Raw genomic sequence first — 27220 nt, 5'->3', positions numbered from 1 at the left:
TTGAACCCCAATTCTGCCTCCTCAAACCCTGCACCCCCAAATCCTACATCACTAAATGTTCCACCCCGAAACTCTGCTCCCCTAATCCTTCCCCCCAAAACTCTGCACCCCAATACCCTGTACCCCAAAACACTGTCCTGCACAAGTTGCACCCTAAAAATATGCAACACCAAATCCTGCACCCCCAAATCCTGCCCCTTAAACTGTGCTCCCCCAAACCCTGCACCCCAAAACCCTACTCTCCAAGGTTTTGCACCCCAAAATCCTGCACCCTCAAACCCTGCACCCCAAGATGCTGCTACTCAAACCCTCCAACCCAAACCCCTACACCCCAAAATCCTGCACGCTGAAACCCTGCAGCCCCATATCCCCCCAAGCCCTGCCCCCCAAAACCCTGTACCCCCAACCCTACACCCTGCAATTCTGCCCCCCCAAATCCTGCCCCTCCAAACCTTGCACCCACAAATCCTGCACCACATTCCCCCCAGATCCTGCGCCCCAAAACTCTGCACCCCAAACCTCCACCCCCTAATCCTGCAGCCTTAACCCTGCACCCCGAAACCCTGAACCCCCAAACTCGGCCCTACCAAACCTTCACCCTAAAATCCTGCACCCCAAAATCCTTCTCCCCAACCCTGTACACCCAAATCCTGCACCCCCATATCATCCTTCCCTAAACCCTGCACCCCAAAACCCGGCACCCCAGAACCCTGCACCCCCAAATCCTGCTCCTTAAAACCCTGCACACACCAAATCTGCCCCCCCAAACTCTGCACCCCAGCAGCACGCACCCTCAAATCCCCCACCCCTATGTCCTGCCCCCCAAATCCCTCACCCCAATACCCTACACCCCCAAATGCTGCACCCAAACCCTGCCCCCCTAAACCCTGCACCCCTAAATCCTGCATTCCCAAACCCCGCCCCCCAAATCTCCATCCCGACATCCTGAACCCACCAACCCTGCACCCTCAAACCCTGAACCCCCAAAACCCAGCACCCCAAATCTGGTACCCTCAGATGCTTCCCCCCCAAACCCGGCACCCTGCAATCCCTCACCCCAAACCCTGCACTCTCAGATCTCGCACCCCCCAAAATGTGCACCCCCAAACCATTCACCCCATATCCTGCCCCTTTAAACCCTGCACTTCAGAACCCTGCACCCTAAATCCTTCCCCCAAACACCCTGAACCCATTAATCCTGCACCCCCAAATCCTGAACACCTGAACCCTGCACCCCTAAACCCTCACCCCAAAGTCCTGCACCCCCAAATCCTGCCTTTAAACCCTGAACAACAAGGTTCTGCACCCCAAACCCTGCTCCCCCATATCCTGCCCCCCAGATCCTGTCCCATTAGACCCTGCACCCCAAACCCTGAATGGCCAAATTCTGCACCCTCAGTTCCTGAACACATGAATCCTGCACCCCCAAACCCTGCACCCCCAAACCCTGCCCCCCCAGATCCTGCGCCACAAACTCTGCTCCTTCAAACCCTGCACCCCAAATCCCACCTAACCCTGCACCCAAACCCTGCACCCCCAAAACTGTCCCCCAACTCTGCACCCCAACAGCACAAACCCTCAAAGCCTCCACCCCCACACCTGACCCCCAAATCCTGCACCCCAAGATGCTGCTACTCAAACCCTCCAACCCAAACCCCTACACCCCAAAATCCTGCACGCTGAAACCCTGCAGCCCCATATCCCACCCAACCCTGCCCACCAAATCCTTCACCCCAAACCCTGTCCCCCTAAAGCCCTGCCCCCCTAAATCCTGCATGCCCAATCCCTGCCCCCCAAATCTCCATCCCCACGTCCTGAACCCACCAACCCTGCACCCCCAAACCCTGCTCCCCAAAACCCAGCACCCCAAATCTGGTACCCCCAGATCCTGCCATCCCAAAACCCACACCACTAAACCTTGCACCCCCAAACCCTGCTCCCCTAATCCTCCCCCAAACCTTGCACCCCAAAACATGATACCCCCACTGATGCCCCTCACAAGTTGCACCCTAAAAACCTGCACCCCCAAAACCTGTACCCTCAGATGCTTCCCCCCCAAACCCGGCACCCTGCAATCCCTCACTCCAAAGCCCTGCACCCCCAAATCCTGCCTCTAGACCCTGAACAACAAGGTTCTGCACCCCAAGCCCTACTCCCCCAAACCCTGCACCCCCAAATCCTGCCCTACCCAAGCCTTCACCCCAAACCCCTTCACCCCAAGACCCTGCACCCTCAAATCCTACACCTGCAAACTCTATCCCCCCAAAAGCCCACACTCCTAAACCCTGCACCCCCAGATCCTTCCCCACAAACCCTGCACCTTCAAACCCTGCACCCCCAAATCCTGCCCTACCCAACCCTTCACCCCAAGACCCTGCACCCCCAAAGCCTGCACCTGCAAACTCTATCCCCCCCAGAGCCTGCACCCCTAAACCTTGTCCCCCCAGATCCTGCACCACAAACCCTGCACCTTCAAACCCTGCACCCCAAATCCCGCCTAACCCTGCACCCCAAATCCTGCACCCAAACCCTGCACCCCCCAAATCTGTCCCCCAACTCTGCACCCCAACAGCACACACCCTCAAATCCTCCACCCTCATGGCCTGACCCCCAAAGCCCTCACCCCAAAACCCTGCACCCCAAATCCTGCACCCAAACCCTGCACCCCAATACCGGACCCCCCCAACCCTGCACCTCCAGATCCTGCCTTCCTAGATCCTGCACCCCCAAATCCTGAACCCCAAAATCCTGCTCCCCCAAACCCTTCTGCCCAAACCCTGCACCCCCAAATTCTGCCCTCCAAGCCTGCACCCCCAAACCCTGCACCCCAAAATCCTGCACCCTGAAATTCTGTCCCCCACAAACTTGAACCCCCAAACCCTCAACCCCCTAATCCTGCACCCCAGAACATTGCCCCCCTAAACCCTGCACCCCGAAATTCTGCACCCCAATATCCTCCACTTTCTAACCCTGCACCCCAAAATCCCACCCGTGACACCTGTAGCCCTCCAAAGCCGCACCCCAATTTCTGCCCCCCAACCCTGCACCCCAATACCCTGCCAGCCAAAACTCTTCAGCCCTAAATCCTGTCCCCCAAAAACTTGCACCCCGAAACCCTGGACTACCCAATCCTGCACCCCAGATCCTGAACCCCAAATAATGCACCCCCAGATCCTGCACCCCAGAAACCTTGCACCCCCAAATCCTGCGTCCCAAATTCTGCCTCCCTAAACCCTGTTCCCCCAGGTTCTGCACCCCCAAATATTGCACCCCCAAATCCTTCATGCCCAAATCCTGCACCCTCAAATCCTGCACCCCTAAACCCTGAAACCCAAATTCTGCACCCCCAGATCCTGCGCCCCAAACCCTTCACCTCGAAATTCTGTCCCTCAAACCCTTCACCTCCCAACTCTACACCCCCATATCCTGTACCCCCAGAACCTGCCCCCCAAACCCTACACCCCCAAACCCTGCACCCCCAAATCCTGCACCCCCAGATCCTGCCCCCCAAACCCTACACCCCCAAACCCTGCACCCCCAAACCCTGCACCCCCAGATCCTGCCCCACAAACCCTGCACCTTCAAACCCTGCACTCCCAAATCCCGCCTGACCCCGCACCCCCAAATTCTGCACCCCTAAAACCTACAATACCAAATTCTGCAACCCCGAATCCCACCTGCAATCCCTCACCCCAAACCCTGCACTCTCAGATCTCGCATCCCCCAAAATGTGCACCCCCAAACCATTCACCCCATATCCTGCCCCTTTAAACCCTGCACTTCAGAACCCTGCACCCCAAATCCTTCCCCCAAACACCCTGAACCCATTAATCCTGCACCCCCAAATCCTGCACCCCCAAATCCTGCCTCTAAACCCTGAACAACAAGGTTCTGCACCCCAAAACCTGCTCCCCCATATCCTGCCCCCCAGATCCTGCACCCCAGAACCCTGCACCCCAAATTCTGATCTCTACACTCTGCACCCCCAGATCCTTCCCTCTCTAAACCTGCACCCCATAACCCTGCACCCTTCAAACGCTGCACCCCAAAACACTGCACCCCGAATCCTACCCCACCGAACCATGCACCGCAAAATCAAGGCCCCTCAAACCTGCACTCAAAAATCTGCACCACCAAATCCTGCACCCCCAGATCCTAAAGACATGAAACCTGCACCCCCAAAGCCTCACCCTAAGGCCCTGCACCCCCAAATCCGGCCATACCCAACCCTGAACCCCCAAATCTTGCACACTTAGATTCTGACCTCCAAATCCTGCACGCCCAAACCGTGCACCCCACCAACCTGCACCCAGATTCTGTACACCCCAATCCTGCACCCCCAAATCCTGATCCCCCAAATCCTGACTCACCAAGCCCTTACCCTAAAACCCTGCACCTCCAGTTCCTCTGGATGTGAAACCCCCATAACCCTGCACCCCAAAACCTGCACCCCGAAATTATTCCCCACCAAACACTGAACCTCTAAACCCTGCACCCCACGACCCTACACCCCCAAATCCTGCCCCTCCAGAACCTGCACCCGCAAATCCTGCGCCACATACCCCCCAGATCCTGCACCCCAAAACTCTGCACCCCCAAACCTCCACCCCCTAATCCTGCAGCCTTAAACCCTGCACCCCGAAACCCTGCACCCCCAAATCCTTGCCCCCCCAATCCTGCCATCCTAAAGTCATCAGGTCTAAATCCTGCACCCCAATATCCTGCCTCTCCACAACCCTACACCCCCTAAACACTGCACCCCAAATCTGCACCCCCAAACCCTGCACTCCCGAATCCTTCGTCCCCAAGGCCGTCACCCTCACATCCTGCACCCCTGAAATCCTGTTCCCTAAGACCCTGCACCCCCAAACCCTGCCCCCTAAACTTTTTGCTCCCAAATCCTGACCCCCAAACCCTGTACCGCCAAATCCTGCACCCCCAGGTCCTGAAACCGAAACCCCTGCACCCCAAAATCCTGCACTCCAAACCCTGCACCACAAACCCTTGCACCCCAAACCCTGCAGCCACCCCCGGCACCCCAGAGCCCTTCAGCGCAAAATCCTGCACCCCCAGTTCTGAACACGCAAAACCTGCCCCTCAAACCCTGCACCCCAAAACCTCGCACCCCCAAAACATTTTCCTTCAAATCCCACCCCCAAATCTCATACACCCCAAAATATGCGCCAACCTGCACACAGATTCTGTACACCCCAGTCCTGCACCCCCAAATCCTGATCCCCCAAATCCTGACTCACCAAGCCCTTACCCTAAAACCCTGCACCTCCAGTTCCTCTGGATGTGAAACCCCCATAACCCTGCACCCCAAAACCTGCACCCCGAAATTCTTCCCCACCAAACACTGAACCTCTAAACCCTGCACCCCACGACCCTACACCCCCAAATCCTGCCCCTCCAGAACCTGCACCCGCAAATCCTGCGCCACATACCCCCCAGATCCTGCACCCCAAAAGTCTGCACCGCCAAACCCTGCTCACCCAAATCCTGCACCCCCAAATCCTGACCCACAAACCCTGCACCTTACATGCTTGCATTCCCAAATCTGGCCAAACCTTGCACCCCGAAATTCTGTCCCCCACAAACATGAACCCCCAAACCCTGCACCCCCACATCCCACATCCCTCGTACCCCCAAATCCTGCACACGCTGCACCCCAAATCTTGCATCCCCAGGTCATGAACACCAATACTTTCCACCCCCAAATCCTGCACCTCAGTCCTGCACCCCCAGATCTTGGCCCCCCAAGCTTTGCAACCTGAATCCCTGCACCCCAAAACCATGCATCCCCAATCCTGCCTCACCAAGCCCCGTACCCCCAAAACCCTGCACCCCAACAATCCACACCCTGAATCCTGCATCCCCAAACCCTGTACCCCAAATCTTGCACCCTGGATTCTGCATTCCTATTAACCATGCACCCCAAAACCCTGCACCCTAATATCCTGCAACACCAAACCCTGCACCCCAAATCCTGCACCCCCAATTCCAGCCCTACCAAACTCTGCACCCCTAAACCCTACACCCAAAATCCTGCACCCCCTAATCCTGCCCTCCCAAATCCTGCACCCCAAAACCCTGCACGCCCAAACCCTGCACCCCCAAATCCTTCCATCCTAAACCCTGCACCCCTGAACCTTGCCCCCAAACCCTGCACCCCCAAACCCTGCCCCCAAACCCTGCCTCCAACAATGCACCCCCAAACCCTGTACCCCAAATCCTGTTCCCCAACAATGCACCCCCAAACCCTGTACCCCAAATCCTGCACCCCAAAACGCCACACCCCCAAATGTGTCACCCCCAGGTCCTGAATGCCCAAACACTGCACCCCCAAATCAGGCTGCCCCAAACCCAGCACCCCAAAGTCCTCCACTCCCAAACCTTGCACCCCACAAACCTGGATGCCCACATCTTGCACCCCCAAAATCATGCCCCCCGAAACACTGCACTTCAACACCCTGCCCCTCCAAATCCTTCCCCAACACCCTGCGCCCCCAAACCCTACACCCCTAAAACCTTTCCCCCCCAAACCCTACACCCCGAGATCCTTCCCCCACCTCCTGAAACCCCAAACCCTGCACCCCAAAGAATTCACCCCCAAACCTTGCCCCCCCAAACCCTCCACGTCACAGTCCTGAAAGCCCAAGCCCTTCACCCCATCCCTGCAACACCAAATCCTGTACCCCAAAACCCCGTACCCCAGAATGCTGCACCCCAAATCCTGCCCTACCAAACCTTTCACTGCATACCCCTGCACCCCAAGATTCTGTTACCCTAAACACTGAACCCCCAAACCCTGCACCCCAAAGCCCTGCACTCTCAAATCGTGCACAGCCAGAACATGTGCACCCTAAACAATGCACCCCCAGACACTGCACCCCCATATCCTGACTCTCCAGATCCTGCACCCCCAAATCCTCCAGCCTCACATCCCGAACTCCCAAACCCTGCACCCCATAGCCCTGTCCCCCAAAACCCTGCACCCACAAACACCTTCAGCCCAAATCCTGCACCCCAGTCTCTACCCCCTAAACTTTCCACCCCTAAATCCTGCCCTACCAAGCCCTCCACCCCAAACCCTGCACCCCCATATCCTCCTTCCCCAAACCCTGCACCCCAAAACACTGCATCCCAAACCCTGCACCCCAGAACCCTGCAACCCCAAATCCTGCACCCCCAAATCCTGGACCCCAAAGCCTGCACCCCAAACTCCTGCACCCGAAGATCCTACTGCCCTAAACCCTGAACCCCCGGAACCTGCACCCCCAGACCCTGTAGCCCCAAATCAGGCCCCACAAAACCCTGCCCCCCCAGCCTTGCACCCCCAAATCCTGCACCCCTAATCCCCCAGCCCCTTAACACTGCACCCCCAAAACCTGCACCACCAAATCTTGCACCCCCAAAACCTCCCCCCTCCAAACCCTGCACTTTCAAAACCCTGCACCCCCAAACCCTGAAACCCAAATCCTGCTCCCCCAGGTCCTGTGCCCCAAACCTTGCACCCCACAACCCTGCACCCCCAAGCCCTTCACTCCCCAACCCTACACCCCTAAATCCAGCACCCCCTGATCCTGCCCCCCAAATTCTGCACCTGCAAACTCTATCCCCCCAAAAGCCTGCACCCCTAAACCCTGCACACCCAATGCCTGCCCCCCAAATCTCTTCTTCCACGTCCTGACCCCACCAACCCTGCACCCCTAAACCCTGCACCCCCAAACCCTGCACCCCCAGATCCTGCACCCCCAGATTCTTGCCCCACAAACCCTGCACCTTCAAACCCTGCACTCCTAAATCCCGCCTAACCCTGCACCCCAAAATCCTGCCCTACCCAAAAACTTCACCTCAAGATCCTGATACCCTAAACCCTGAACCCCCAAATCCTGGCCCCAACCCTGCCCCCACAAACCCTGCACACTCAAACCCTACACCCCCAAATCTTGCAACCCCAGCTCCTTCCCCCAACACCCTGCACCCCAATTCTGCCTCTTCAAACCCTGCACCCCAAAATCCTGCATCACTAAATGTTTCACCCTGAAACCCTGCTCCCCTAATCCTTCCCCCCAAAACTCTGCACCCCAAAACCCACTACCCCAAAACACTGTCCTGCACAAGTTGCACCCTAAAAATCTGCAACCCCAAGTCCTGCACCCCCAAATCCTGCCCCTTAAACTGTGCCCCCCAAACCCTGCACTCCAAGACCCTACTCTCCAAGATGTTGCACCCCCAAATCCTGCACCCCCAAACCCTGCACCCCCAAACCCTGAAAACCCAAATCCTACCCCCCAAACCCTGCACCCCAAATCCTTCCTTCCCAAAGCCTGCAGCCCCATACCCCTGTACCCCAAATCCTGCCCCCAAAACACTGCACCCCTAAACCCTGCACCCTAAATCCCTGCAGCCCCAAATCCCATCTAACCTTGGTCCCCCAAACCCTGCTCCCCCAAACCCTGCACCCCAAGATGCTGCTACTCAAACCCTCCAACCCAAACCCCTACACCCCAAAATGCTGCACGCTGAAACCCTGCAGCCCCATATCCCACCCAACCTGCCCCCCAAATCCTTCACCCCAAACCCTGCCCCCCTAAATCCTGCATGCCCAATCCCTGCCCCCAAATCTCCATCCCCACTTCCTGAAACCACCAACCCTGTTCCCCCAAACCCTGCTTCCCAAAACCCAGCACCCCAAATCTGGTACCCCCAGATCACTACTCTGATTATTGTGGTAACTAAAAATGCTGGAGTGGTTCAGGGGGGCTCAGGGAGTCAGGGTGCCCAGTGGTGCCAAGAGGGAACTAACATTTTAAGGGTTAACCCACCACATGACCAGTGCCTACTAACGAACTGACACTTTAAGGGTCAGCCACATAACGAGCGCCTAGGTTAGAGCTTTATGTTAAGAGAAAACAGAATGCCGAGCTAAGAAGTTTAACAGCACCGGCTGTAAACTTGAGGAGACGAGATAACGAAGATTTACAGCAGAAGGGGGCGCCAGTCTGGTTTCAATCGACTTGGCAGCTTGGGTTCCAGTCAATTCAACGTGATGAGCCAAAGGTAAAAGTTTCACTGTGACAAGGTGAAGGAGCTTCATCCACAGAGCCCAGAGACCCCTCCTCAAGACCACCAGGCGGCACTGCGCAGGCACAACGGGGAGGGGTCAAGCAGGAGACTATGGAAATGGTGACCTGGGACTCACTTTAATAAGAAGCGGGGAAGGTTATGAATATGGATAGGTGTTCCTGGGGTCATTATGAATATGTAACACCTTTCTGTATTTAAACACACTTATTATTGTTAGAAGTTGCGCATGAATGGTGGAACGATCCCCCTTGCACCCGACGTCAAATAAACATACCTGCTTTATAACCTTGCGAGTTGTAGTTTTATGACTTTATAGGTTGTGTCAGCTGTGATGGGAAGGGGGTGTCTCCATCTCCTTCCTCTCCCCAGCGCTTGGGTCACCCCGGCCTGGCCCGGCTCCAGCTGACCGGGAGCCCATCGCAGTGGGTGGTTTGGAGTTCCCCACCATCACCCGCAGCCCTCACCTCAGCAAAGCCGTGGCCGGAGCAGACACTGCACCTCCTGAGACCGGCGTGGCCCCCTGCACCTCATGCCTCAGGACTACGGCTGTTCTGGAGGATTGTGTTATGTGTTTTGTCTCAAAACCACCATTTCTGGTCTCGTGTGTCTCCTACAGGTCAGGCAGTGTCACTTGTGGTGTGGTTTGACTCGTTTCTGGTGAGCAGGTGGGTATGACGGTATGGAGGACTTGTGGTGCATGGAGAATGACTGCCAGGCGACCAACAGCCAGTTTTGGGGAGGGCTGGGAGGACTTCTGGCCCCTAGATAATGGCTACCAGAGGATGAACTGTACTTCTGAATTTATGTTACATGTATTCATTTTTACAGTCTAAAAATCCTATTGGTTTGGCCATGAGGTTGCCTGTTACCATTCACTTTTGAGTATCTGTTCACAAGTACCCCTTGTGCAAGCACACAATGCGTATTTATTAGCTGAGTTTGCACTATTTTGTTGCAACTTTGCCACTTTCAGCTGGTTTCCGTCTGATTTCTTCTAACAATAGACCCGCTTGTGTAGGTGAGGTCACAGTGCATTTCTGCAAGGCGGTGTTTACATAGGAACCTTTTCTTATGTACCACAATCCCTTGATGACCCTTTTCCCCAGGGCTAATTCAAAGCCGACACAGCACGATGCAACTGCCAAGATGTCTTTACATCCCACAGGAGTCTGATGGTGTGTCCTGGTTTTGTTAAAAACAAGTATCTCTTTCAGTGAATTTGCCTGTCAGCTAAAGCTTCATATTAACTGCATTTTCCTGGAGAACCAGACACATGTTTTGGTAAACCTAGCAATGGAATGCAAACTTATTGATAAGCACAGATGGACATCTCGCGAGAGGGGCGATGAGAAACAAGTGAGCAAGAAACTGACCAACTGTGTATAACATTCCATTCACGTGAATACTTTATATAAAAGTGGGAGATCACGAGGATCTCGTGTGCTTTTCCCTTTTCCCTTCTGCTTATGGCCGACATTAGGGGAGGACCTTGCGAGTCGTCCCTGTGAACTGAGGCCAGTGACAGACTGAATCCAGCTCCGGTTGGCTGCAGAGTCCAGTCCAGGACTTCAGGTGCCGGCTCTGCAGTTGCTGAGACTTTCAAGATTGGTTTTGTATATTTTGTATTATTTTCTCTATTCTTATTAGTAGCATTAGTAAAACATCTTTAATTTTTTCCAACTCTCTTCACTCTGTGCTTCTTTTCCTCCCAATTGCCTCTCCTTAGTGGAAAGGGGGGAGAGGGAGGGGGAAGTGTAGGGAGGGGGGGAGAGGGGGTTAACAATACATCTGCCAGGGTTTTATTGTCACCCCGCAATCTTAACCCTCGACATGGTGATAACGCCATTTCTGGCTTTCCATGGACATCGGGGAGGACCAAAGCTCTTGTATCACAGCTTGCCTTGGTCTGGGACAGCAAACTGCACCTGTGTGAATTCCCCATATAGAGGCGAAACCAACAGGCCTGAGGATCTTCTGGCAAGTACTGAGCTCTGCAATGCCTGCGTTTCCAGTTGTGTGCCTCTGCCCACGTGCTTAGGTGCTTTTTCTTAGGTCTGCAAGTTAGCAAGGTAATGAAAATTAATTTACTCTTTGCATTTCATACGTAGATTGTGGCTGTTCATACGACCCTACTCTGTAGGCCAATACAGCTCTCTTCTGGCCTTCGTACAGGTGTCGTGCTCATCGACAGCCGCATCTCTGTTGACAGTGTTTCATCTGTGGGGATCTGCAGAAGTGGAGGTTGTTCCTCTGTCCCGTTGAGGGCGTGCATTCTGGCTTTGTTGTCAGAGAAGGACAGGGTTAAGATGGGGGTTCCAAGAGCCACAAATCCCGCAGCTCCAGGTACCTTGGGTCTATCAAAGGCCTGCCAAGGAGAGCAGGGCACTGCACTGAGCTTGCTCCCTGCACACCTTTCTCACCTGGGTCACCTGCGCGTGTGAGGACTTGTGCCCAGTCACTGGCAGCATTGAGATGTACAGGTAAGAGTAGGGTTGGCTTTAGGGTTCAGGGTGTGACAAATCCTACAGCTCTAGTGACACTGGGGCTGCAAAAGGCGTGTCAGGGAGTGCACAGCATTGCACACCTTTCTCACCTGGGCCACCCATGTATGTCACTGTCAGCAGTTAGAGGCACGGGTAGGAGTAGGTATAGGGCCACCCACACAGGTAGGGACTTTTGCCCCATCACTGGCAGCAGGTAGTTTAGGGTTAGGGGTAGGTTTAGGCTTCAGGTTCCAAGAGCCACAAATCCTACAGCTCCAGGGACACTGGGACCATAAAATGCATGTGAAGAAGAGGACAGCACTGCAATAACATTGCTCCTTGCACACCGTTATCAACTGGGCCGCCTGTGCGTGTTGGAACTTGCGCCCTGTCATTGGCAGCGTTTAGGGGTAGATGTAGGAGTAGGGATAGGTTTCGGATTCTGAGAGCAACAAACCCTACAGCTCCAGGGACTGAGGCTGCAAAGGGCATGCCAGCTAGAGCACGGCACCGCACAGCATTGCTTCCTGCACACCTTTCTCATCTGGGCTGCTCACGCAGGCGGGGCTTGTGCCCTGGCAGTGCTAGCATTGGGGTAGAGGTCAGTGCAGGGATAGGATTAGAAATCCTACAGCGCTGGTGACACTGGGGCTTGTGAAGGAGAGCACAGCACTGCACCAACATCGCTCCCTGAACACCTTTCTCATCTGGGCCACCAACACAGGTGGGGACCTGTGCCCCCTTCCTGGGTACAGTTAGGGATAGGGGTAAGGTTCTGGTTACGGATTTGAGAGCCACAAATCCTACAGCTCCAGAAAGAAAGGGGTTGCAAAAATGCCAAGGAGAGCATGGCACTGCACCAATATTGCTCCCTGCACACCTTTCTCATCTGGGCCACCCATGCAGGTGAGGATCTTCTCCCCATCACTGAGCTCAGTTAAGGGTAAGGGGTAAGGGGTCAGGTTAGTGTTCCAAGAACCACAAATCCTACACCTTCAGGGACACTGGGGCTACAAAGGGTGTACCAAGAAGAGGACAGCACTGCTTCAGCATTGATCCCTGCACTCTTTTCTCACCAGGGCCGTCAATGCTTATGAGGACCACAGCTCAAGATCCACGCTTCTCTTAGGGTTACGGTTTTAGGGTTAGGGTTCCTAAAGCCACAAATCCTACAGGTCCAGAGACACTTGGGTTGCAAATCGCTGCCAAGGGGAGTACAGTGTGTGTGCATGCCTGGTTAGACTCTTAGAGAAAAACCAGTACCTGTGGCACCTTTATTGAGTCAGAAGAATTGGCAGCAGCGGATGAATTTGCCTTTTGAAGACCTTTGCCCGGTGTGTGGCCCTGCGTTCCCTTTCGCTGATGGAGACGGAGCAGGTTTTGAGCTGCCTCGTGTCGCAGGGACCAGGAGCCCTCGGGGGAGCAGCTGCCGTGGCTCTGGCTTGTCCCTCATCTCTTGGAGCGTGAATGCAGCAGGTTCACCATCAGGCATTTCCTGGCAAGCGAGTCTGACAATTGAAGACTGACCAGGAGTCTCGTTTGTGACATGGGGCACTAGCTCTGACTTTGGCCTTGCAGCTGGCGGGGACACTGGGTCAATAAGGTGTTGTCCTTGTGAGTAACAAACCCTGTAAACAACGAGGAAGTAGTGAAAACAATAGGCCACTTGAGATAGGAACACAAAACAATACATCAGATTTTTGAAGCAAGTGGCAGCTTTGCTCAGCCCAGCTCTGTCCTGCTGTCTCTTCCCAGCTGTTACACTTTCTTTTCTCCCCTGGGCTGCTCATGGGCTCCGGGGTGATTGCCCACAGCACACCCATCAAAGTGCAGCCCAGACCTGCGCTGGTGGGAGCTCTGGGGACAGCACGGTCACCATCGTCACTGCCACTGACATTCCCAAGGAGCCTCAGCACAAGGTGGGGCCTGGGCCCAGTTTTCAGCATAAACAGCCCGTGCAAGGCTGCAGACGCTGCCGACGGCCCCAGGCGCTGGGTCTTGACCAGAGTGTTGCTCGGAGTGGAATGGAGGGACTCTAGAAATAAACGTGTAAAAATGGAAGCAATCCAGTCAGGAGTTTCATGCAATCTGTGCTGCAGAGATACAAGGCAGACCAAAGCTCTGCTTCCCTGAAACCAGATGTTCTTGTGGTGCCTGGCACTGCTTGGGGTTTGGTGGGGCCCTGGAGAAGCAAGGGGTTAATTTTTCTTGCAGTGCCTCCTTGTACTTTTGGAGGGGGATGGGGCAGGTGAGCGGCATCTCTGCCTTTGAGCCTGTGGGAAGCGGGTGAGGAGCCCGAGCATCGCGCTGGCTCCCGGCACGTGGTGCGTGACGGTAGCAGCAAGGTGGACCAGAGGATTCCTAAGCCCCCACACAAAACGAAATGACGAAGGGATCAGCTGCAGAGGAATAAGCTCAACAGCTCATAATTTCCTACCTGAATATCTCAGGTTTGGGTTCTCCTGCTGTTGGCAGCCTGCTCAGCTGTAGCTGGAGAAAGAAGTTTGTAGCAGCTGAGCAACCCCCCAGGACAGCCTGGCTTGCCAAAGCTGTGCCTGAGCTCTGGGAAATGCGTTTGCGGGGAGGGGAAAGCTCGTCTGCATAAGCCCAGCCTAATTCTGGGAAGGCAGAGCAGAGCAAGTGAGAGGCGGGTAAGGTCAGAGCTCGCCAGCCTTGCCTGGGCTCAGTTCCATCGCCAGGGAGCTCTTTCCTACGGACTCTGCCCTTTCGACCTGAACTGTGCAGCTGGGTTGCTGAAGCCCTTTTTAGGGCTGTTGTGCTGGGGAGTGTCATATTGTGGTTTGGCTTCTGGATATTTTACATTAAATGGTACGACATGTTCTTAAACCAAATGAAGCCTGAGGTGCTGGACACTGGCATCCATAAATGGTTTAAACTGTTGAGCTGGAGCAGTTGTTACTGTGATTTCAATAAGCAAGTTGGAGGGGGAAGATCCTCTCAGTGGGTTTTGAGGAAGACAGGTGAAGAGAAAGGCAAAACGCTGAGAAGCAGGGGAAGGAGGGAGCAGTTTCCATCGAGGAATGAATATTCTAGAAGGGGCAGACAGGGAGGCGTGTGTGTGGTCACTCCCGGAAAGGCTCTGAGCTGGTGCGGGAGCAGCGGTGCACGGTGTCCCCAGCTCTGTCCCAGTCCCTGATGGTGCCCACAGCCCCGTTCTGGTCCTGGTATTTGCTGCCGCCTCACAGTATCACAGTATCACAGTATCACAGTATGTTTGGGATTGGAAGGGACCTCAAAAGATCATCCAGTCCAATCCCCCTGCTGGAGCAGGAATGCCTGGGTGAGGTCGCACAGGAACATGTCCAGGTGGATTTGAATGTCTCCAGAGAAGGAGACTCCACAACCCCCCTGGGCAGCCTGGGCCAGGCTCTGCCACCCTCACTGAGAAGAAGTTTCTTCTCAAATTTAAGCGGAACCTCTTGTGTTCCAGCTTGATCCCATTGCCTCTTGTCCTATCATTGTTTGCCACCGAGAAGAGCCTGGCTCCATCCTCATGGCACTCACCCTTTAGATATTTATAAACATTGATAGGGTCCCCCCTCAGTCTCCTCTTGTCCAGCTCCAGAGCCCCAGCTCCCTCAGCCTTTCCTCACCCGGGAGATGCTCCACTCCCTTCAGCATCTTTGTTGCCCTGCGCTGGACTCTCTGCAGCAGTTCCCTGTCCTGCTGGAACTGAGGGGCCACAACTGGACACAATATTCCAGGTGTGGTCTCCCCAGGGCAGAGCAGAGGGGCAGGAGAACCGCTCTGACCTACTGACCACCCCCTTCTAACCCACCCCAGGTACCATTGGCTTCCTGGCCACAAGGGCCCAGTGCTGGCTCATGGTCACCCTGCTGTCCCCAGGACCCCCAGGTCCCTTTCCCCTACACTGCTCTCTAATATGTGATTTCCCAACCTATACTGGAACCTGGGGTTGTTCCTGCCCAGATTCAGGACTCTACACTTTCCCTTGTTAAATTTCATTAGGTTATTCGCTGCCCAACTCTCCAGCCTGTCCAGGTCTCTGATGGCAGCACAGCTTCCAGTGTCACCACTCCTCCAGCTTAGTGTCATCAGCAAACTTGCTGATAGTACACTCTATTCCCTCGTCCAAATCGTTAATGAATATATTGAATAATATTGGCCCCAGTACTGACCACACTAGGCACTCCTCCAGGGGCAAAGCCAGCGGCGCGGGATCTGGCACAGCGAATGGGAAATAAGTTTTCATTAAAATGGTGAAAGGAATTAAGCGAAGATCACTTTTTTCCCGGAGGCACAGAATCCCTCCAGCCTCACGCAGGTGGCGGAGGTTTTGTACGTGCCTTCTGCTTTCTCCAGCTCTTCCTCCAGAATCACACACACACAGAGAAAATGTCAGATTGCTGAGAATGCTTTTCCTTCTTTCTCTTGTAGCTCCCTAAAACCTCCCCCTTCTGTACCACTGACCACGCCACGGACACCTCTTCCTCGGGGTGTCATCTTTGATCGCACCCCGTCCCCTGCTGCCGTCCGATGAGAAGTGCCCCGACTCCGTGACACCTGTGACCTCAAAAGAAGTGCCTCCAGTGCCTCCAGCTTACAACCAGCATGGAGACAGCTGCGTCACCCAGACCAGGGTAGACGTTGCCACTTGTCATCTTCTACAAGAGCATCCTGGTGGGTGGCGTGGAACAGCAAAATGCTGTGATCATGGGTGGTGTTTTCACCCCAGGTGACTTAAATGGTGCTTTTATTTTTGGGAACATGTATTCATCCATCGAACCTCCTTGAAAGAGAAATTGACAAATGTTATACATCAAAGCACGTGGAGCAGGTATGGAATGAGAGGTTTGAAAACAGGTCTCTGAAAGCTTCTGGTCTTGAAATTAAAGCTTCTATTTGATCAACAAGTTCCAAAGTGAAGCATTTTGTGCAAGTGCTGGCTTTGCTGCTCCTGCTCTTCTGCCAGCACTGTTTTGTCTCCAGCTCAGCACTGGGGTGTGTGAGCTGTGACACAAGGTGCCACGGCCCCGCAGAAGCTTCCCCAGGAGCTGTTTCGGGAACCAGGAGCTACACGTGAGGAAGCTGACGAACCCTTGAGCAATGCAGCTTCTCTCTGCAGCAAAGATCACCAGAACAGCAGCCACGAGCGTTCAGTTGTTTCCCTGGATGCTGGTTCCACAGGGGATTCTGGCAGTGCCAGGCCAGTAGCCGAGGGGGCGCAGGGGCTGGTGACACCAAACTGGAGGAGTGGTGACACTGGAAGCTGTGCTGCCATCAGAGACCTGGACAGGCTGGAGAGCTGGGCAGGGAAACATTTAATGACATAGAACAAGGGCAAGTGTAGAGTCTTGAATCTGGGCAGGAACAACCCCAGGGTCCAGTGTAAGTTGGGGAATGACCTATTAGAGAGCAGCGTAGGGGAAAGGGACCTGGGGGTCCTGGGGACAGCAGGGTGACCATGAGCCAGCACTGGGCCCTTGTGGCCAGGAAGCCAATGGTACCTGGGGTGGGTTAGAAGGGGGTGGTCAGTAGGTCAGAGAGGTTCTCCTGCCCCTCTGCTCTGCCCTGGGGAGACCACACCTGGAATATTGTGTCCAGTTGTGGCCCCTCAGTTCCAGCAGGACAGGGAACTGCTGCAGAGAGTCCAGCGCAGGGCAACAAAGATGCTGAAGGGAGTGGAGCATCTCCCGGGTGAGGAAAGGCTGAGGGAGCTGGGGCTCTGGAGCTGGACAAGAGGAGACTGAGGGGGGACTCATTCATGTTTCCAGATATCTAAAGGGGGAGTGTCAGGAGGATGGAGCCAGGCTCTTCTGGGTGACAACCAGTGATAGGACAAGGGGCAATGGGTTCAAACTGGAACACAGGAGGTTCCACTTAAATTTGAGAAGAAACTTGTCCCTGGTGAGGGTGGCAGAGCCTGGCCCAGGCTGCCCAGGGGGTTGTGGAGTCTCCTTCTGTGCAGACATTCCAACCCGCCTGGACACCTTCCTGTGTAACCTCATCTGGGTGTTCCTGCTCCATGGGGGGATTGCACTGCATGAGCTTGACAGGGCCCTTCCATCCCTGACATTCTGGGATTCTGTGGAGGGTTTTGGGGTTGTTAGAAGGTTTCAGGGGTGGTGGGGTTGGGGATTTTAGTGGTGTTTTGGAGGGTTTGCGGTTTTTTGAGGGAGGGGGGCTGGGAGTCATTGGAGGGTTTGAGGGTTGTTGGAATGTTTTGGGCATTTGGGAAGGGGCATCTTGGAGTGTTTGGGGGGTTAGGGGATTTTGGAGGGTTTGGGTTTTTTTGGTGTGGGGGGGGTTAGAGCTGTACCTGGCTACGCCCTGCTGTCCATCTGTGGCGGTTTTGCCACGTACAATGCCACCGAAGAGGTTTGGCGCCGCGCTGTGGCCGAGAACCAGCTGTCCTCATTGAGGCCATTATCCACCAGTCATCCCAGCACCCACAGGACCCCCGCACCCAAAATTCACATTTTTAAGGGTTTTTTTTTGCCTCCTCACCCTCAGAATTGGGTACCACAGCACGACAGCTCAGTGGACAAGGTGAATCACTGGGACAAGCAGAATCACCCCATCTCCTGCCTGCAGTTCTACACGAACCGCAGCTGGTGAGACAAGGGGGAGAAGGGCTGGAGGAAGAACACCCACCACATGGTACCAGGGATCTGGGGGAGGGGGAGATCCCTGGGATTTGGGGACATCCCTGGGATTCTGGGGTGGCAGAATTTCTGGGATTTTGGGGGAGAATCCCAGGAATTTGGGGGAGGGAGATTGCATGGATTTTGAGAAAGAATACCTGGAATTTTGGGGAGGGAGATCCCAGGCATTTTGGGGAGATCCTTGGGATTTTGTGGAAGGACATCCCAGGGATTTTGGGGAGGGGGGTCCCTGGATTTTTGAGGGATCCCTGGGATTTTGGGGAGATCCCCAGGATTTCTGGGGAGAATCCATGGGATTCTGAGGAGGGATCCCAGGGATTTTGGGGAGGGGAATCCCTGGGATTTGGGGGAAGGATCCTTGGGATCTTTGGGAGAGCGATCCCTAGGATTTGGGGAAGGGAGATCATGGGGGCATAAACCCCCTTTAGGGGAGATTAAACTCTTTGGGAGTGATTAATCCCCTTGGAGGGGGAATGAATCCCTCTGGGGGGATCAGCCCCATTGGAAGAGGGAAATAGCCCCACTTTGGGGAGGATTAACCCAGACTTGGGAGGGATTAAGCCCCTTGGAGGGAGAATTAAGCCCTTTGGGGGGGGTTAGCCATCCTCTTTGTGGGAAATTAAACTCCTTGAAGGAGGATTAATCCCCTTGGAGGGGGAATTTAGTTTATTTGAGGGGGGATTAAACCCCCTCTGGGGTGGATTAATTCCTTTGCAGGGGATTAACTGCCCTTTCGGGGGAATTAAGCCCCTTGAGGGGGTCATTAATCTCCTTGGAGAGGGGATTAAACCCCCCTTTTGGGGGGAGATTAAACTCCTCGAGGTAGTAATTAATCTTGGTGGGGGGATTTAAAAACTCTTGGGAAAGGAATTACCACCCCTATGAGGGGGATTAGCCCCCTTGGAGGGGGATTTAACTCTCTTTGGGGGAGGATTAAGCCCTTTGATGGGGGGAATTAACCTCCTCGAGGAGGGATTCAACTGCCTGTGCAGGGATTAAATCCTTGGGGGGTTGAGGGGGGAGAGCAGTTAACCCACCTGAGGTGCATAAATCCCCTTGGAAGGGGGAAATAGCCCCCTCGGGGGAGGAATTAACCCACCTTGGAGAGGGATTAAACCCCTAGAGGGAGGAATTCACCATCTGGAGGGGGGAATTAACCCACTTGAGGGGGATTAGACAGCCCTTCCCTGACACCCACTGGACTCTTCTGGGGGCTGGGTGCCCCAAATCAGCCACTTTCAAGCTTGGAACACCAAGGGGGGTGTGTGGGGTGGTGCAGCACCACTTGAAACGGAGCAAAAACCTGAGAAATCCATTGATCACTGCTAAAAAAACCCAAATCCACGTGGGGAGAGGAGGCAGCATGCAGCCATTTAATGCTCTGGGGGGGCTCCCTCTACACCCCATAACCTCGTTGGCCTCAGGCGGGAGGCGGTGCTGTCCCCATCCCCGGGCTGTCCCCGAAGTCCAAGCCCAGGACCTCGCAGCCCGGCAGCACCTCCTCCAGCAGGATCTGCACCAGCCCAGGGCTGGGGACACGCAGCCCTGTCAGGTCCAGCCGCCGCAGCGCCCTGGGGGGAGAACGGAGATTGGGGGGGGTGACACCTGGGGGGACATCCCCACCGTCCCCTGAACCCCACCATCCCCTGTGTCCCACCCTGCATGCTCACCGGAGGTGGTGGAGGGTGGCCAGGCCCCGCTCGGTGACACCGGGACACCAAGCCACCGACAGCTCCTGCAAAGTGTCCCTGAAGACATGGAGCCGCCCCAGCGCCCAGTCGTCGAGGTGGGGGCACCTGCTCAGGTCCAGGTGCTGCAGCCGGGTCAGCGGCACTGGGCGGGGGGGAAAAGGGGGTCAGAGGGGTCCCCAAGGGGTTGGGGGGTGGGGGGAGGGTCTCTAGGGGGTCTTGGGGCTCACCCAGGTTGTCCAAGCCATCGTAGGTGATGGGGGAGCCACTGAGGTCCAGGGCCACCACGGGGACCTCGTGGAAGCTCAGCAGCTCTGGGTGCTCACGGGGCCTCCCCCGAATCCAGTGCTGCTGCCCATCAAATCTGTGGGAAGGGTGCATCAGGGCAAGCCCCCCAAATGCAGGGGGGCAGGGGGACACCCCCAAGGTGGGGCAGGGGCTCACCTGACCCCCCCGCCACAGGACAGGGTGAAGACAGCGGCTGCCACATCGTCCCCATGTGTGTCCCTGAGCGAACTGCAGTACCTGGGGAGGGAGGGAGGGTGGGGGCTGAACCAGCCCCTCTTCTTGCAACCCAAAAGAGGGGTCCTGAACCAGCCCCTCCTTGTGCACTGCAAAATGCCCCCCTCCCCCACCCCACATGTGTGGGGCCGGCTCCAGCCCCTCCCCTTGCTCCCCACAAATCATGGGGGCCTGACCCAGCCCCTCCGCTCCGCCCCACAATGGGGGGGGCCCAACCAACCCCCCCCGCCCCACGCACGCGTTCCTGCTCCGCAGCCGGTAGCGCCGCAGCCGCTCCCCCCACTCCGCCGCCACCTCCGCCTCGTAGAACCAGCGGCCCAGGCGCTGCAGGAGCCCCCCTGCCGCCCCACGGCTCTGCCCGGGCGGGGGGAGCGGGGCCGGGCCCCCCCGGCACCTCAGCACCTGCGGGGGGGACGGGGGAGCCTCAGCTCCTGCCTCAGTTTCTCCCGTGTCTGCGCCCCCAAACAGGCTCCGGGGCTGCCAGTCGGGGGCACGTATCGCGATTTAATTAATGCGGGGGGGGGGGGGACACAAAAGCTGCTCCCAAAGCGGGGGACACGGGCCCCGCTCGTGCCCCCACCCCCGCTGCGGGGGTTCGTGGGGGGCGAGCGAGGGGGCCGCCCCGCTTTGTGCCGGTTCGGGGAGGGGCCGCCCGGGCCTGGCCCCGCTTTAGGGTCCTGCGGGGGGGCACAGACCCCTCCCAAACTGCCCCCCGTCACTGGGGGCCCCAGGAGGGGTCTCCAAAGCGACACCAGGCACCACCTACCGCTCTCAGCGCCGCCATCCTGGAGGCGTCACGTGACAGCGCCCGTCACGTGACAGCACCCGGCGCGTCCCGCCCCCGCTCCTCCCGCTCCTCCCGCTCCTCCCGCTCCGCAGCCCGGGCTCCTCTGGGCACGGTGGAGGCGCCGTTCCCGCGGGGCTGCCGGGGGGTCAGTGTCGCGTTTCTCTGCGGGATTTGTGTCGCTCCCCAGCGGCGCCAAAAGCCAGTGAAAGCGAATGTGAACTGTTCTCAGAGCCCGCGCTCAAACTTTTCTTTTTCCGCACAAATCCATACAAGCGCTGCTGCTTCTAAAGGACTAAGAATAGAACCAACGTTTGCTGTCCCAGTCTGTATAAAAAATGCCCCTTTGGACTTGCGGACTCGGTGAAACTGAAACCAGATTTAACCAGAGAGATGCAGAGCGGCTGTCCAGAAACGGCACTGGGCTCGGGGCCACGGGCAGGGCAACAGGCACCCAGACAAGCGATGACAAGGGCCCATGGTCACCATTTCCTCCTTTACTCCTACCAGGTGGAGCTGATCAAGCCCCAGGCGCCTGCAGCCACGTTTGGACTGCGCCATTCCATGTACACCACTCCCCTGATCCTTGACGTTTGAGATGTGTTGAATAAAACAACGTGTTGCTCAGAGAGGTTTTCTCTTCACCTTGAGACAAGGGGAGGGGTTTCTGTGGGTGAGGAAGAGCTGCTTGCTCTGTTTAACCCTACAAGCAGCAAAAACCCTACAAGGTTCAGAATGGAGGGCAATCAGGTCCTAGTAGAAGCAACAGCTCTAACTGCACATTTTCTCCTGATTGCCCTAACACAACCAAACGAGGACCCTGATTGCTCACTTCACCCTGGACGTGTCTTGTTCTTCCTCTGACACCTGCTGCACACCTGGCTGAGGACAGATACAATCCACACAGTGCGACTGGAGCTGAACGCTGCACCCCAAAAGCAGCCGGGTCCTTCCCTGCACGCTCTCAGCAGAGAGCAGAGCATCCTGGGGACAGCTCAGGAAAAATAATCACTAATTCCTGTTTGAAAAGGCAAAAAGTAGTGATACAGCAAGGATTTCTCCTGGGTGATACGGGATATTTTTTATAGGTTTGCCATGATGTGTCTTGGAGGCTCAATTGCATAGTTATGACTTTGGACAGTAACACTTTGGTTTTGGTCACTAGTGCTATGTCATTGTAGGACGTTCTTTGACCAGAGACACGTTTCAGGTGTCAGACCAGGGCTGCCCAAAGCACTCTTGCTCTGAACCAGCTCGTACAAGCCTGCATGTTTGCAATCATTAGAGCTTTATCCTGGGATACGCGATGGGGGACACAGAGAAGTGTCTGCAGGGGAAACTGGCGGTTTGTACATTGGAGACTTTGTTCCAGCCCCAGCAAACGTCAAGTGCCTGGAAACTCTGTGCAAACCGTGCACAGGCACAACCTGGAAACACACACACGACCTGGAAACAAACACACGACCTGGAAACACGGGCACAACCTGGAAACACGGGCACGACCTGGAAACACACACACGAAATGGAAACACACACACGACCTGGAAACACGGGCACAACCTGGGAGCACAGGCAGCAGGAGCCCGAGACAGCTCCAGTTCGTCTCCTCTGCCAGTGTCCAGCTGCAAACTCAAGACATTGGAGAACATCCGCTGCCTCAGGCAGCCCTGCGGTAGAGACACCTCACCTGAGGTTCACACGCCTTGGCTTCCCATGTTTCAAACTCCTGAGATTAATAGGAAATGTTTAAATGTTTTTATTTATATGTTTAAGATCTAAAGGTATTCTGATGATCAGGAAAAAAAAAGAATTACAAATTCGAAAAGGATTCCTGCAAGTTGCCTTTGCAGAGAAAGCACAAAGGCCAGTCAAGCCTTTATGAACTACCCCGTGTCCTGAGAACCTCATGTCCGTCTGTCCAGCCCTCCAGGGATGGTGACTCCAGCACTGCCCTGGGCAGCCTGTTCCAATGCCCCACAGCCCTTTGAGGAAGAAATTGTTCCCCACATCCCACCTCAACCTCCCCTGGCGCATCTTGAGGCCGTTTCCTCTTGTCCTGATGTTTGTTCCTTGGGAAAAATGACAAATTCATCAGATGTTGCCAGCTGATGTCATTACCACCTTGCACAAAACTTTCTTTTCTGAGAAGCAGGGATGAAGTGGATCTATACCATGACACTGATCTATACCACACTATGCTGCCCTGCTTGCTAAGGCCTTTGGGTCACTGGATCTGGTACTGTCGGACTTAAGTCCCGACCTACCAACACAAGAAAAGAGCATTTTTAAGGATGCCAGAGCAATGAAGACATTTGTGTACAATGGGACATTCCACTCTATGGCTCGAACATGACCTGAGGAGCATCAATTCCTAAAAGTTTTACTCCATTTGAAATATGGCATCTATAAATCTATACGATGCTGAAACCAGGCATGAAGAAAGGAAAACTCATGACTACTGTAAAGCCCATGTAATAAAACTGCCCAGATATAAGATCACAGATATATTCCAAATATCTCATCGCCACCATTGCGCTTGCAGGCTCTTGTCCTGCTCGGGGACTCCAACCATTCCATCCTCTGCACGGCTTCTGAGACCATGGAATAGCCCTGGGGGATGAAAATTTGGGCGCGAGTCGACATTGTGAGCTGGCAGCTCAGAAGGCCCATGGTGTCCTGGGCTGCAGCTTGGGCTGTGAGGTCACAGAGCCGCTCTGTGTCACACCCTGGTGTGTAGTGCTGTGCACGGACACCGCTCCGGCAGTGCTGGCAGCAGCAGCAGCGGCGGCAGCAGCATCTGCAGCGGCAGCAGCATTTGCAGCGGCAGCAGCTGAAGCAGAAGCGCCAGCATTTGCAGCAGCGGCGGCAGTGGCCAAAGCAGCAGCAGCATTGGCAGTAGCAGCATTTGCTGCAGCAGCTGCAGTGGCCACAGAAGCAGCAGCAGCATTAGTGGCAGAGCTAGTGGCAGTGCCACAATGCAGGGGTGGGGGGCCATAACCCCCTCGCTCCTCTTTATCCTCCTCCTCCTGGCTCTGCAAGCCCGGGAGGTCGAGGCAGCGCCGTATGGAGAACGGGGAACTCGTAGGCGGGCAGGTGGGGATGGGCACCCAGCCCAGAGATCTCCCAGTAAGAAATCCTCGAGGATCCCTGTGTTTGTCCATCCAGCCCTTGAGGGGTGTTACATGCGGCCTGGAAACAGTATTCTGAGAGCTGCCAGGTGCCAGTCAACAGGTCACCCCCACCCCTCTGCAGCTTTGGGAACCTCCACCCACGTCTGGGTCCCACATCATTACCTGACCTCCCCTCCAGTCACCACAGGTCACTGAGAAAGAAGCAGATGACAAGATCTAATGGAATGTGCTTGATTCCAGATGTGCCTGTAGCCGATGGCCTTGCGACTCCTCAGCCGGCTCTTGTCCGGGAACATCACGGCGATCCCTCAGGTCTGTTGCTTGAACGAGTGAGCATTTAGGGTTTAATATTCTGAAGATGCCCATTGAAATATTTCCTGGGAGTTTCTCTGTTGTGTCTGTCTGCAGACACGGCTGGACGCAATGGAAATCCAGGGTACCAGCTGGCTCCCAGGGCTGACACTCGGGGCGGTCTCATGGGTAGGTTGTGGCTTTTAACTTCCTTGGGGAGCTGCCAGCTCAAAGCTGTTCAGTGATGACGGGATCACAGTGTGTGATGGAAACTTCTCGTGGGTGTTCAGGTGCAGGTGTGAACACCGGGAGGGCTTTTCCAGCCTCGCAGCTCACTCGGCATCGCGAGGCTGAGTGCTCGGCCTTGGCTGACTTCACGGGCTGAGCACTCGTGTTCAGTATTTTATTTCTCAGGAATTTAACTTTCTACTTTCCGTTAAGGTCCTCAAAGAACAAGGCCTAAGGTATTAAGACGAAAACCTTCCCAGCATAAATCAGTCCTCAACCAAGTCCTGGAGGAACTGGACAAAGTAGAGCATGGTGGGTATATATCGCTCTAGAGCAGAAGACTTGGGAAGTGGAGGTTTAGATACACGTGCTCCTCAGAAGGGCGCTTTCCCTGACTGAACTGACACCCCAAAATGCTCTGGCTTTGTTTCTGAGTGTTATCAATGTCTTCTGAGAAAGATATTGGTTCTTGAAGAGGTTACTTCTCATTAAACTGATTCCATTTCTTTCTAAAGACCTGAGCCATGACACTATGGAGACCGTGGCGATGCAGAAAAGAGGCGACCAGGTAGTGCCGATCTACGATGAAGGGACTTGGACAATGAAATCACGAGGCATGCCAGGTAATTGCTGTCCTTTGGTCATCCACTGTCATGAACCAAAACCCCTGTGTCTGCAGGCTCTTCAGCAGCCAAACTCTTGCCTTGAGTGCCCCCCCAGGCACAAGGGAGGGGTCCCTCCTGTGCACTGAGGTCCAAAGGGATGCACTGAGAGATCGAGCATGGTTTAGGGGGAACCTGCCCCGAACTCCTGCATCCTCTGCTGAGGCTTTACCTTTCTGTGATTCTTGGCAGAGCTGCCCAACCCCGGGGAAGCCCGCCAGGCTGGAATCAACGGCCTCCTTGACAAGATTCCAGGTACGGAGCAGCCTTGCAGGGCCAGAAGTGGGAGACAAGGCCTGAAGGCTGGGGGCGTGCAAGCAGTGCCCGTGCTGGAGCAAAGGCAAAGGGGGGAGCGGGGTTCAGGTGTCTCCCCATGGGCCGGACTCTGTCCTCCTGGGGTGTGGGTTCCCCGGGGAGGGAGAGCTGGGGGTGGCATTCCCTGACACAGGGATGGTTTTTGTCTGTCTCGCTCCAAGGGACAGTTGGTCAAACTGCTGTCAGACTTCGTGTGCAGAAAACACTAAGGTACAGAATTGTTCATCCAGGTTGGAGCACCAAGAATAAGAACAATACCACTGACACCGCGACCTACAAGAACCACTGCTTAGAAGCTGTCGTGGGGGTCTTGGGCTCCATCCTGTTTGGGATAGTGCTGTTTTGTGCATGCTGGCTGTGCAAGAGGAGAATACAAAAGTGAGTTGTTGAGCAGGGGCTGTTGCCAAACTCCTGTATCAGATGGCGGCCATTAGCCTTGAAATATTTAGAGCCAGGGTATTCTGAAGTGCCCGCTTAGTTACTGGCCAAACTCCACTGAGGTTCCTGCTGAAGGATGGTTTAACTGACCGCTCAGCTCCTGGCTGGTCTTTAACAAAACCTGCTCTTGCTGTTCCAAGTGTTAGTTAAAAGTGGCTCTGCCCAACAAGAGCTGACCCAGCAACAGACGTAGGCAGAGCAAGGTCAGGAAGAAGAATGAGGGATGACGTTGCCATTGAAAGCGAGAAGCGCAATAATGACGTGTTCCTACGAGCAGAAATCACCCTGTTGGGTCCTGCTGTAAATCCCAGGTGTTCACCTCGGCCAGGGTGTCCCTGCAGCTCCAACTGCAGCTCCCCCGTGCAGCCGGGTGCCCGCACCCCACGGGTCGCCCAGCGCTGCCCCGCAGCCTCGCACCCCCCGGCACCACGGCCACGGCGGGGCCTCAGCAGCCTCTTCTCTCCGCAGGCGCCGCGAAGCCAAGGCCAAGGCAGCTGGGAACGCGGCATAGCAATAAACACAGTTGAGCAGCACAGTTGTCTGGAACTCACCAGTTCTGCGCCGAACTTCATGGCAGGGCACGCAGGGAGGTGGATGCCGCGGTGCCAGCGGGCAGGGAGCTGGGCGGGGGACGCTCCGTCGGGCTGGGGCGACACAGCTTCCCTGGTGGGACCGGCCTGCGGAGCTGGGCCAGGAGGGAGAGCTGCAGAGAGAGGAAACATTGGGGGCTGTTCACAAAATGACTTCAACCTCATGTCTATCAATTCCCACTTTTACCATCTCATAACACAACGTGATGCTTAATACATCTCCCAGCTTTTTATTCCAGCAGAAGCTTAAATTAACCACGTGTCCTACAGTCACCATTAAAGCTTTACAGAAGACGGGAAACTACTGCTGAACCACGTGCTGCTGAACCATGTGCCGCCGTTTCTTTC

The 27220-nt window shown here is 55.4% G+C and overlaps 1 protein-coding gene across 4 annotated transcripts; it reads right to left on the bottom strand.

The window, feature by feature from the left end:
- Window positions 1-10467: 10467 nt before the first annotated feature.
- On the bottom strand, window positions 10468-21306 carry DMAC2 (distal membrane arm assembly component 2). Of its 4 annotated transcripts, none has more exons than XM_065040710.1 (7): window positions 21200-21306; window positions 20672-20835; window positions 20356-20436; window positions 20142-20275; window positions 19894-20056; window positions 12840-13204; window positions 10468-11370 (listed from the first exon to the last, which is right to left on the bottom strand). In XM_065040710.1, exons 1-6 carry the CDS (start codon window positions 21215-21217, stop codon window positions 12859-12861), a joined length of 906 nt encoding a protein of 301 aa, XP_064896782.1. In that variant the 5' UTR covers window positions 21218-21306; the 3' UTR covers window positions 10468-11370; window positions 12840-12858. The 4 variants fall into 4 exon arrangements, with proteins under 4 accessions (XP_064896782.1, XP_064896783.1, XP_064896781.1 ...); XM_065040711.1 differs by having other exon boundaries at window positions 10468-11366; XM_065040709.1 differs by having other exon boundaries at window positions 10468-13204.
- Between the last annotated feature and the right edge of the window lie 5914 nt (window positions 21307-27220).

This window comes from Columba livia, chromosome 25 (assembly GCF_036013475.1).
Source record: "Columba livia isolate bColLiv1 breed racing homer chromosome 25, bColLiv1.pat.W.v2, whole genome shotgun sequence".
Taxonomy (NCBI): Eukaryota; Metazoa; Chordata; class Aves; order Columbiformes; family Columbidae; genus Columba; species Columba livia.
Note: the sequence above shows the minus strand (reverse complement) of the source record. Positions and strands in the feature narration are given on the sequence as shown.